General features: G+C 28.3%; 1 protein-coding gene across 1 annotated transcript; it reads left to right on the top strand.

The window, feature by feature from the left end:
- The first annotated feature begins 1,084 nt into the window (after window positions 1-1,084).
- Window positions 1,085-3,328, top strand: LOC112683226. Its single transcript, XM_025554142.1, has 2 exons — window positions 1,085-1,150; window positions 2,953-3,328. The coding sequence occupies exons 1-2, from the start codon at window positions 1,089-1,091 to the stop codon at window positions 3,326-3,328; spliced, it is 438 nt and encodes a 145-aa protein (XP_025409927.1). The 5' UTR covers window positions 1,085-1,088.
- The last annotated feature ends 10,375 nt before the right edge of the window (window positions 3,329-13,703 follow it).

Consider the following 13,703-nt stretch of genomic DNA (forward strand, 5'->3'; position numbering starts at 1 on the left):
ACATTTAAACGCTATTTAAAATCTTCGAATATTATAATAAGATCTCATTTTAAGTGTTTCTCATTAATTAGATAATATAAAATGTATAAAATGTTAATTGAGTCATAAATTCAAAACTGCGTTTGGACGAATTGAATTATAAAAAATATACTGTTGAAAATAAATCAAAACTAATAAATATTTTTACTTTTTATATTATAGATATTTGTGTGGAGTAAAGCTACTTTTATATGTATGGGCGGATCCAGGAGGGGGCACTGGTGGTAAGTGCCATCCCCGTTAGAAAAAATAATATTAAAAATATAGTATATTTAGAAGAACTATATAATAGGCAAGAGAAGTTAATGTTGACTGTTTTATTACAACATTGTTACATTATTTTTGAGGGGATCTAAACCCCTTTCCAATACATCTCTATATATTCCTTTGATCAGCTATATTATACAATTTCTTCCATAAAGTGCCCCGACCTTAAATAGACGCCCTTTGTAAATGCAATATCCACGATAATTTATTGTAAAACTCTCAACAATCTAATCAAATATAGCATCACACAGTAAGTGGACACATTTAAAATGTTTTAATTATTATACATGCATTATTTTAATATTATACATAAAAGTTGAAAAAAGTGATAAACTGGTCATAGATAATTCATTATACATCACAAAAATAATATATTAACAATATATATGACATATACAATATTTTTATACAATATAAGCACAGTGTTAACGTCAAAAATAAAATTATGTATGTATAATATATATAATGTATGTATAATTCATTTTATCGAAATTCGTCACTTCTAGCGCACATGTGCACTATGACATCGTTAGATTATAACGTTGGTTTTCAAAATTATTTTCAAATGTAGTATGCTGTTTTGTCAACGAAATGCTCACAGCACATGCCTCAGCCACGAACAACGTTTAATAGCCTTTTATTTAGCAGGTCATTATTCAATCGATTTTAAAAGGTCGCATCACATCTAGAGAATGCTCCATTGGAAAACCATTGATATAATATAACCGAAAACTAAGTGCTATTCGAGTTCTGAACGCAGCGAGGAGATTATTGATTTTGTAATGATGCGTATCTCAAGAGAACATTCTTTAGAATACTCGGAGCACGTCATACAACCATATGGGTAAAGTATGTTCGAGATTACATGAACGATTACCGTTCACATTTTGGATATAGAATTTTATTACGATCGAAATATACACTGCTAGCTGATCCGTCATGGCTTCGCTCGTGATTGATTATTTATTTTGCCTTCTGACGATGATATATAAAACTTTTTATTCAAATTTTATCTTTTACTGTGATCGAATATTAAATTTAAAAAACAGTTAATGAAAACGTATTGAAATGTTCTAGTGGTATTAATGATAAATATATTTTTATTAAAAATTGATACAGATACAAAAGAAATGCTAATTAATATATTGTTGATAATGAAAAAATGTTGATAAAAAATTAAATAGTAAGAATTTTATAAGACTTTTGAGTATACAACGTTTTTTTTTCTATCTTCTGTTGAAATCAAAATCAATAATTGATTCGGATCCCCAGTTCGAGAAAATCCCACGTATGAAGATCTACGCTAACTGTGTTTGACTTTAAGCTTTATTAATCTTAATTGCAAAAAAAAAAATTAACAGGGAATTGAAGCCATTCATTTACGGCAAGTATAAGGTTTTGTAATAATGTAAATGATTTAGACTTATTTCTCTAACCATAAATATGTAAAAGTAAAATTGCATGCAGGAGACAGTTTTTGATCGATTTTGGTTAATTTGCTTTAAAATATTAATGTTATATCCGTTAGTTATCTGTCTTCATCTCTATTATACATCAACGGATATTGCAGTGCATCATAAGATCTAATTGTGCAGGACTGTATCCCTGGGACCTTTATCTTCATAAACTAATAATACAGCTACTTCATCGGTTGTAGGTGCATTATACTGACCTCTGTGTTCTCCTTGAGGAACTCGTTCAGCGTGAATATATTAACTTAAAGTTTTGCAACTCATCAAAGAACCTTGGTTTCATTTTTCAATTTTTTTGCATAAAACTTTGAGCATAATGTAGTTATTTGTCCTATTTGAAGCGCTGAAATATTTAAATAATCAATCTCTGATCGATAATTAAACATTTATTTCAGACTTAAAGCTTAACGTTACTGCTGGTGTGTTCTTCTGTTGTGTTCTATTATACATTTACGTGCTCTTAACGCTTTTGGCATAATAATGAATTGGCAACTTTCCCAAAATTTAACTCCGTTAGCATGCCCAATAAACCTTCAAAAGTAGTATCAAAAATATCTTTTATCAAACTAAAAAAAATAAATATGTTTGTAACCTTGACGACGGTAAAATTGTAAATAAGATGAATAGTGTTGTCACAACATTGGAACATCAAATAAACCTGTTATTCTTAAAAAAAAAAAAAAGGTACTAAAACCTTCAGCAGACTGTCAGGTATAACAGTAAAAAATTTCAGCCAAATCGGTTAGTTTTTCTTTTTTTTCGGTTCAGCAGTTATCTCGGTAAGCGTGGTCGTAGAAAACCCCTTACAATTTCATATAGTAGTAGAGATTAAAGGTTATCTAAGATAACTTATCTTTTATTTATTTCGCTGTACAAAAAATTTCTGTCAAAATCAAAATAACTAGTGAAAAAGTTGAAAATTTTTTCCTGAAAAACATAATATAATACTACTGGCCAATATTTATATTTATAAAAATAATAATAAATTTGTAACATATTTTTGTCCGAATAATATAGGTAAATCTACTTCCATGCTTATACATGGACTTCAGATACCCATCGAATTTCGACTACATGTTGCTGCAGTTTTAAAAATGAATTTTTTATTTTATGTATCATCATTGCAACTTAAGAAGATATACTTAACATACTAACTTGGGTTACTTTTTTTCAGTGGAACCTTTTCAAGCCGATTTTTATCAAAAGAAAAAAAAATGGTTAATCATGTGATGAGACGTTTGGCTGTTATCTACTCGGCAATCGGCACACGTCGGCATATGTCGTCTGATTTTGTCCTGCTGATTGGTGCCCCACTCGATTTTGGTTACGCACTGTTCACATGCGTACGGCAATACAAGCAGACGGGGGGTATACTTATCAATGGACGCGTTATTCTCACATCGTCCGTCGCCGAGAACGGTCAGAACTGTACTTCACTCCATCCAAATACATGCAACAAAAAAAACGTTATAAATGATCCCCCCCTCTATCCTAGAAATCGTAAGAAAACGTTTGTTAATTTTATGCCCACTCTTATCACTAATCAGTAGACTTTTTTCCATGTAAAAGATAACTAAATAAAATTTTCCATCGTTATTCGTATTACGCGTTACTTGTTTTTGTTACCTACCGTGGCCCTTTAGAAACCATCGCGGAAATATTTTTCTTCTACACGCGCCCGATAGTACAAACTAGACCTAATGCTATTTCAGTAGATGGCCTCATAGTCAAATAATGCAAGTGAACTATTCGCGTGTTACTAGACTACACGACGGACGCGAAATCACATCGTTATGATTGTATACAATAATACATTTACAATTTCACCATGAGAGGTCATCACTATAAATTCGGCATGACCGTACCACCACGTCCGCCGTTAGCATTATGTATTATGGTCCAAGCAAAAATAGTGCACTGGCAAAATCAAATTTTGCAGCCTCTAAAAATAAAAAATTGAGCTCTTATTTTAACTTAGCAACTCTCTCTTTTTTTTATGTGACATATCTACATAAAAAAAATTTTGATTTTTAATTTTATATGTAAAATTATATTTAAAAAGACTTAAAAATGATTTCTATAATTATTACTCAAAACCCATCACTATCACGACTGTCGGAAATCGCAGAAGTGATTGTGTGGGTATTTATATTTTTGGAATAATTGAAAGTTCCCTGGGTAGGCCGTAATATAAAGTAATATAATAACTTTATACAATATTATATTATTGTATATTTAAGTGATTTTCACGAATAAATTAATTTAGATATTTTTCTTATAAAACGTCGACAGAACTAAAAATAATGTACGAGCCAATTTTGAAAATGCCGCACCTACTAAAATGCTACTTTATGCAGGTGTCTAGCTCGCCTATGCCTTGAACCAGCTTTGTCCGTAAGTATGAATAAAATAAATATAAATTTACGTGAAATGTACTTGGTATTATTAATATTTTACGAATAGAAAAATCAAAATGTCTGTTCGCATCTTTTTTTTGCAAATAATAACAATATTACATAAAATATTAATTACCCATAAACATTAATATTAAATTTACGCGTAACTACATATTTTATTTTAGTTGCCATGGACCAGTAATAAATAACTGTAATATCCGTTGAGCTAACTGAAAATCAATCTATGGGAATTCAAGAAATATGATTTTTGCAATAAAGATTTTATTACATACGAGTATATTAACTCGTTTTTACTGAATTAAATAAAAATGATAGTTCTCTTAATACCGATGGTTTTATGATTTTCGTCTTATTTCCAATCTCAATGTGATATATAAAATTTCCCACGCCTACACTCGTAACACCTTTTATTATTATTATTATTATTTTTTTTTTTTTATCTAAATAGAAATTGAAGAAAATTAAAGTGGAAATCTGTTAACAGCCGATTAAGTGGAAATACATCGCAGCTCTTTGAAAAGAAAAACTGAACAACAGATTTAATTTAGGAAATGTCAGAAAACTAGAGGATATTTCTAGAACAAAATGGGGAAATTCTTGGGTAAAAGAACTTAGTGCTGTTAGATTTATTTTGTCATGTTCTATTATTATAAGATCTGAAAAATATGTCCCTCGATTGTTATTCAGTTATTTATGAAACAAAAATATAATACATTTTATCTAAGCCGTAGCTGTTCACACAATCGAATGGGTTTATATGGATTTAGAATTTCCTAAGTTTATTAACTTTAATATTAATGTTAATATATTAATTAAATATTTATACTATATATATTAAAATAAATAAATATTATTTATATTAAATATTTATTAATATAAAATTAATTTGAAACAATATTTTATTTTCATTATATCCTTCAACAAAATGAAACATTTTTCGAACAAAACACGTTAAACTGATTGGTTTTCGAGCTGTTTAAATTTTACTTCGAGAAATTATTATTTTTTGTAATCGTGGCGTGTATAAAAATGTATCAACGACCTCGGTGACAATACAATATAACATCTTGAACCGATACAGTTCATATGAATATAGTGCTGTTAATAAATACATTCCGTGTTACATAGAAATATTTTAAGAATGACGTTACATTTCTTTGGTCATGCAGCCATGGTATCTTATTGAAATTACACTCTGCGTTAGGCTAGGAATCGAATTTTTTATTTATAATAAAAATATTTTTCTGGAAGAAATTTAATTATATTTGACCGTGGAGCAATTCTAGGAATCTGTTAATATTTTATGAAATAACAGTTGAGTTTATATTAGTGTTAGGTAAAATATGTACAACGTAGTACGTGCTATACACGCTACTCGCGGCGGCTCATTCAAATAATTTTGAAGGTAGATATTGAACAATATTATCTCTATTTATCAATTTACAATTTGACACAACATTTATAAGAGTTAATTTGTTTTCACATAACAATAGTTATAGTTGATAACTGAAAATAGAAGTTGGGAGAGCCACTGGAATTGTTGTCTAAGAATTTGAAAGTTGATATCATCGGTGAGTAAAAAAAAAATGTATACAACATGTATTAAATCGTAGTAAATTAACTTAATAGGTCGCGATATATTAATTGAATTTACTACATACCTACTGTTTTATAAAAGTAACAAATTATAAAAAAAAAAATGTAAATTGTATAAATTAAAAAGAGAAAAAGTTAGCTGTAAATTATTTAACATTCAATTACATTTAATTTTACAAAAAATAACCATTTAACTACCATAATACATTTATACTATCATAATAATATAATCTATTTCTACAAATCACAGCAAAACTGAAGTTATTGTTTTTTCGTCAAAATCGGTAACATTTTATTAAATGCTATCAAAATTAATAAACTATTACTGTGTTATTAGTATTAAACGCTCTAATATTTTAATAATATTAAAAAAAAATAAAGATTAAATATCCGATGAAAATTAAAATGTTAACTCTTATTTCCGAAGCCACGTTTAAATATTTTCAAAATGCACTATTTTTATAGTTAAAATAAACAAAAATAACGATTAGTTACTGTTAATTTTCTTATTGAATTCCCTTTGTTTTCGAATTCGAGAAAGTAATAGCATCACCAACATCCTTGGTCAAGGTGAATGATGCGAGACAAGTGTTCAATACCATAAGACTCCATATCTCCCTATTTTTAATTGAAATCTGAAGACGACGAATTCTAAATTTATTCCCGGCACATGATGAATTCCAACCATCCGAACTTATATATTATGTTTTAACACGTACGATCACGTACTTGTTTTTAAAATTTTAAATAACATCACTGTACTGTACTGTACAGTCTGATCCATCAATCAATCATTATTTCTTATTATGCATGCTTTTGTTTTGTGTAAAATAGTTTTTTTAAATGGTTGAACACTACTAATAAGTATTGTTTAAGATTAGTCCGAGTGCTTTCGCAAGTTATATTTTTTTCGATGCTCTATTATTAAATACTATAGTAAATGTATCCATCAAATTTCCAATATTAAATGATGACTATGAACAATTGATTTTGTACAAAGTAAGAAATTTATACATTTTACACTGATAAATTTACCTTATTTTATTTTTTTTTTTTTTGTTAGTTAATCGTCACCAAAAGTTATACACTTTTTAGATAAAAATTTAACATAGAAGGCACACTTTAATTGGTTATTTTTCTATTTTCTCAAGTTTTCCCTGTATAAAAGAAAAACTTGGAAATAATGTTTTAATCTTAGTGTTTATAGTATTTATTTTTTTCAATTAAATAAGTAATCTTGTGGTTTTTAATTTGAAACTTGAAACTTTAATACAAGGCCATTTCACTGTAGATGGTAAACATTTAGAAGATTCAACTTAACATTTTTTTTTTTATAAACTATGTTTTAATAAGGTTCATAATTCAGTGACATCGATTTTTTAATCGATTAGATATTCATTACGATGATACTTATACATTTTATACTACACCGACTTCTGTTAAATTGATCACTCTGTGTACACATATAACGACATATAAAAATTGTACCAAACGTCCATATGGTACATTGTACTTCAATTCATAGAGGTACCCGCATATGTATAATTTGGTGTATTTGTATCGCCGACACAATACATTTTTCGCATCAATCGTGTTTATAGTATTGTTTTGATTTCACATAATATACGCTTCCTCCATATTATAGCCTATTGATTATTCTACTTTTAATTCAAATCTCACACGTATATTTAAATTTATTATTGTGGTTGGTACTCGACCGCTTTTCAATTATCTTTGTCCCCTTTTATCGACTGGACAACTTTTATTGGACTTTATTTTCAATTAATGCCTATAAATACATATACACTGTGGTTCACATATATTTTCATAGTTTTTAACACATTATATGAAAGAAACAACATTAGATACAAATTAAAAAAATTATGTACAAATTATATATGCAAAAATCCTAATATTATATATCTTTCAATATCTATAACATTAGCATTTGAATTGTTTATTATAATATCATGGCTGAAATTGTTATGGCCGTAAATCAATTATTAGTTAAACACCCAAACTAGAAGTCAACCAAAACGCGAAAAAAAGGTAACCCTTCTTATATACTAAATCACTCCGAATTCATATTTTAGAATTCCGTAAGGTCTAATTTTACTGTTTAAGTCTTAACATTAAATAAACTATGGGTGGGTATACAATTGCTTTACATTATTTGATATACATAGTAGATACTATAAATATTTCTTTCTCTGTTTAATGTAGACATAAACATATAATAATATAGACATTTTTATAAATAAAAATAATTTAGAAATAATATGTTATTATCAATAATCTCTAATAGAAAACGCAGAGAATCTCTAATCAAACTGGACTTTAAGGGAGCATTTAAATTTTAACCCTTTACATTTTCTTAAACTTAGACCTGAGGCAAAATAGTCCCCTTGCCTCTCCCTGCCCAACCCCATCACAATGTGTAATGTACACGTCCCATTAAACCCAATTCAAACGCATAAAAACACGGAATAGTCGTTGTTGTATTGCGTAACCCGTATTCGTCGACGGACTGCATTACAATATTATACTGTTGTTATTATTGTTTAATATATACAGCAGTTACTCAGAAGGATATGACAATTGTTAAATACCTGACGGCTCAGTGCACTACATCAAGTATATTTGAAATTATTGTGAACACTACCGCGTACTACACAAAAAGGTCAGAGTGCAGGGCCAGCGGAGCGATAACAAATATTGTTTCTGACCACGGAATACAACGGGTAAAACACGATTGCGTACATTCGTTATCGGCCTTACCTTTTTAAGGTATACGATTCCGTACGATTTTATCTGATATTTAACTACACGATTGCGTACGAAGTTTTAAACGTTGATGCCAATTTTCATACCGGTATTGGTGTATACCACATGCCTATATTAGAAATCTTAAAAAAGTTAATAAATACTTGGTGTTTTATTGCTTTTATTACCTATGTTTATTGTTAATGATATCAAATATATCAGATATAACGAAATTTCATTATTTCCGTTATATTATACGGTATTTTCCAAGTTTCAATTAAAGTAGTAGGTTATAGATGTCAAGGAATCCAAATTTAAGCATTTTAAAGTAATTTATTAACAATAATTACATTCAAATAAAAACTGTTGATTTTATTTATTTATTTATTTAGTTATTCTCATTTTATTTATTATTTTATTATTAACTTTTTTTATGAATTATTATAGAACTATTAGTACATGTAATGTATTCTATATGTATTAGATATAATACGGTGAAATTAGTAAATTTGACAACGTTGCATACAATTTCATACGCAATCGAGTTTATTTATTTTTCTCGCCCACCTTTTTGTTACCCATCTACAAACGTATGCAATTGTGTTCTACCCAACACAACTAGTACCTATATTATTCGTCTGCAAGCGAAAATTAACCCGGTGCGTTAATTAGTTTTTACAAGAACTGCCTATGCACCTGATGCGTGTGAGCACCGCTGAGAGACCGAAAATAATGGTAAGATTTTTTGCACGTCACGGAATTCGGGATGTCAGTAACAAATGTTTATCCAAATGTACGGGTAATATAAACGAACAAGAATAATCGTGAGGTTGTGCACGGTAGTTATGAATATCATATATGAGTGTTCGTGCACAATTATAATCCTAAAAAAACCAAATTAACTAAATTAACATATATACTCGATAATCCGATAATATATTTGTGTTCATTATATTCTCATGGTCGATAGACGATAATTTAAAGTTTCTACTGCGGGTATCGCCGTTATGACTGATCTTACCGCATAGATCTACGTGTACATACAAATTTTATTATCACGTATTATTTAAAATTATTATTAACAAATGATTGTGAATTGAAAATTATAAAAACACCAAAAGAACTGTGTGTTACAATGAGTTATTTTAAAATTGTATTACCGATACCGACGATGACATTAATGAGCAGTGACTTTAGTAATGTAATTGGTCTCCAACCATGTGGATCGACTAAATCATCAGAAAATTAGTTATCCCTGCAATATGTGTAATATATCCTTATATACAATTTTCATATTTTCTAATTATGCCTACTGTTAAACAGCTTAATCGTTTTGTGCTCAATTATGTTGATCATTCGCTTAATATAAAAAATAACCTCCTCGATAGCTTTTTTATTCTATATTCAATATTTTACCATCCCGCGTATTGCAGTGTGAGTAAATAGATTTATATTAGTTCATATTGATTATACATTAAAACGGTTTTTGTTTATTTTTTTTTTTTTTTTAATAGAAAATAAATTACACAATATTCGTAATTTTACTCTCTCAAATGGTCGTTCTAATTGCGTAATTTTAAATAATATTCAAATAAATCAACCGAAATTATCGTTATTTTATATTTTATATTTATGCGATACACATTTTTAAAAACATTAAACACTAATATAATAATATGCACCACGTGGTTCAGCAAAAAGATTTTTTAGAAAAATGTAATAAGCCAAAAGTAAATGTCTTTTAGTATTAATTTATTATAATATTTTAACATTTTTAGATTTCGATGAACGCAATTTGGTTCAACTGCGCAGTAATGTCACGGGTTAAGTATTTTATTACCGACTGAAAATACATAACAATTATTATTATCTACAGGTACCATTAATATATATACGCCGAAATTAATGCGTTTTACTAGAATTTTACAGGAAATCTACCCTGCGGACATGTATATAAACCACGGGGGTCATAGTATTAACACAATATACACCTTCCCGTGGAAAAAAAATAAAAAAATAAATTCTTCATGGCGGCGCCGACGCCACTGGATGTATTTCAAAATATACAATTGCGTATTTATACCGATCATAGTAAATATATATGCCTCGTTTCACATACGATAAAATGTCCTTTTTTTTGTATTGTTCGGACACACGTGTCATTGGAGGGTTCTATTTTTCCGAACGATCGTCAACGACAGTGTATTGTGTTATATGTGACTCTGAGAATGTATACTATACATTATATTTTAATAAACGTGAGAGGCTCTTGGATTCGTGGCATAGACGAGTATTGTTTGCATACTCTCGATAATAACTATTATATAAAAAAAAAACACCTTGGACGTACACGTTCCTGGGCGCACAATCAAAATCTCGCGAAATCCAGTCCAGTGAACATCTGTTCAGTATCGAATTATATGATGGCTATTTTCCCGTGACATTTTGTACCATAAATAAAGCCTGATAAAAAAAAAAAAATTGAAAAAATAAATTCTGTCCCCAGCTAGTATACACTCTTTCAATACATATTAATTTATTATAAGACTCATAAAATGTAGTATTTTCATTGACCTTGTTGTATTAAGAATTTTATTTTTCTACGCTGTTATCACGATACTTTTACGTCTCAAATTTAATTCAACACGAATCTTAAAACTTAAAGAACTTCATATTACATAGTCGCTGATGTAGTAACAGCTGGGCGAGTAATTATTGTCCAACACAATAATAAATATAATAATAATAAAATGGATTTATTAACGGTTTATTTTCTGTCGAATCTTACCGAAACGCAGTAAACATAGATCTTTCAAATGTTTTGGATTCAACATTTAAAACATGGATTTAAGCGTTCGAATGGTTTTCTTTTACCTAGTTGTAATATGATCGAATATCAAGCAGTTGGGCATCGTTCGAATACCATGTTTTACATTAAATACGTTATTCACCGTTTTGTTTAAAATATAGCAGATGGTGGGTTTTCGTCAGTCCATATCGATTTTTTTTTTTTATTGGATTTTAATCCAAGTACGTAAATATAAGTTTGTTTGGACGTCTTCAGACTATTTTGCGCTCTCTCGCAAGATCATTAAAATATTATAATATGTGTCAACACACACATTATCATAAAATTTTTTGAATTAATATTATGAAAAAATCAATATCCGTAACGGATATCCGAGTACGTGGTATCTATTAACTATAACCTTGTTATGATATAGATTCCGCTGAACCTTTTCTGCATCGGGTCTGCAGTGCAATATAATTAGAACTATAACTAGAGTATAAGAATAGTGATTAAGCTTCACACAATATAAAACGTACGGGCCAGTGTTGATTTCATTGGTGGTTTATAGTTTAAATATGAATAAGTAACCAATGCACGTGGCCTATGTAATCTAGTAAATTGTATTGTTTAACAAACAGCAGCGTAGAAAGTGTAGTTCATCATATTAAACTATTTTATGATATACCAACGTAATTCTCACCAATGCTCCTTTGTAACCGTACTTTTAAAACTAAGTACTTTTATCCATCTCTGTTCATCGTATAACTGTGAAGTCTCACCTAAATTAGAAGTTTCAATTGTGTTCTTTATTTTAGAATAAAAAGTATAATTATTTTTACAACCTATACATTGCCTAATAAGTTCATTGGATTCGTGTTCATTTTTTCTTTTGAGTTATCGTATGTTGAGTTATCGAAAACCTATTCATAAGACTAAATACAATTTTTTTTTTTACGAACTTAGGGAGTTAGGAAGATAATTGTTTGAAAATGGGATGAAATTAAAGAGTTTGAGTGTAGTAATAGTTTTAAGTAAAAACTTGAGTAGTTTTTGATCATTAATTGTCATAGTTATAGGTATAACCATAGATATAACACTAGTGTTTCATTTTTCAAATCATTGTTATGATTGTTTAACATTGGAATGTTACCAATTAATGTTTATATATCAATTATATTGTTTTAATTTTCAATATTGTGCTGTTGGATATGTATCAGCATGTAGAAATGTTAAGAAGTGAATAATTGATTTGAATATCTGTATGGAACGGATTTGTCAGGGTTTGGCATAACTCTGAATCTAAACGGAAAAATGTATAATATACGTCAGTTTTTTATTTACACTATTTACTCGGCAAAGTCTTTTTAGTTTCCTATTTATTATTTGAAGTCAATATTTTATAATTTATAGATACATAGATATATGGATATTTATGTCTTACACTAAAATTTTCAGGCTGGTATTAATTATAATATTTAATTTTTAAAATGGCCTCAATAAAATCCTGCAGAAAAGAAATTAATTTTGAATTAATTTTCATCGGCATTTATTTGTGAAATTATCAATCTACGGAGTTAAATTCATGCAGGTTTTTTTAAAATCATTTATAATTTAAATTAAGTATTTTCAATTTGTTATTTTACTTTGTTTTTGGCACCAAATATTTTTATGCTTTCTAATTTTTTTTAAAAATTACACTATCTTATTAATACACTTTATTTAACTTGATTTTCTTATTAAATTAATTATATTGGAAATAGAAATATAAAAAAGTTTTCTGTAACCTTAATACTATTAATAATACAGACAAAAATTTGTTATCCTAAATTGGCATAAGCAGTTTTTTCAACAATACCAATACACCGAATTATTCTTAAATCAATTTTAAAATTTTAAAATTATACCCAAAAACAATATCGCATTCTGAAATACGTTTACTACGTTTACATAATAGAATATGATTGTTTGACATTGAACTCGGAGGTTCAACGAACATTTCTAAAATAAACAAAACTCAAGTGTTCTAATCCTTAACCTTTCATATTATATGCTAATGAAATGCTGCTACGCTCATCTGTATGTGTTTTAGACTATCCATTTCTTACACATTTCTACTAACTCATTGTAAACAAAGAAGCTATATTGAATTAGATTCCAAATACATAAACTTTAAAAACATCAGAATAATATTTTAATCTATGACCTGACATTCAACAACTATTCAAAACAAATATTTCTAACTTATCAATTTTTCTTGAGGAAATCGTGAACTGATACTTATAAAAAATGTATAACATTAAGTATGATCAATTCAACAGAAAATATTGTCCTTTAATAATCGTTTTTCTTCACCTTTCT

The sequence above is a fragment of the Sipha flava genome, unplaced genomic scaffold, assembly GCF_003268045.1.
Source record: "Sipha flava isolate LNK unplaced genomic scaffold, YSA_version1 222_pilon_pilon, whole genome shotgun sequence".
In the NCBI taxonomy this organism is placed as follows: domain Eukaryota; kingdom Metazoa; phylum Arthropoda; class Insecta; order Hemiptera; family Aphididae; genus Sipha; species Sipha flava.

What these genes read in the sequence shown, in the direction of transcription:
- LOC112683226 (XM_025554142.1), top strand. Translation starts at nt 1,089, where the DNA reads ATGATGCGTATCTCAAGAGAACATTCTTTAGAATACTCGGAGCACGTC. An exon ending in CACGTCATACAACCATATGG is followed by an intron (nt 1,151 to 2,952) that starts GTAAAGTATGTT and finishes ACTTTTTTTCAG; the next exon opens with TGGAACCTTTTCAAGCCGAT.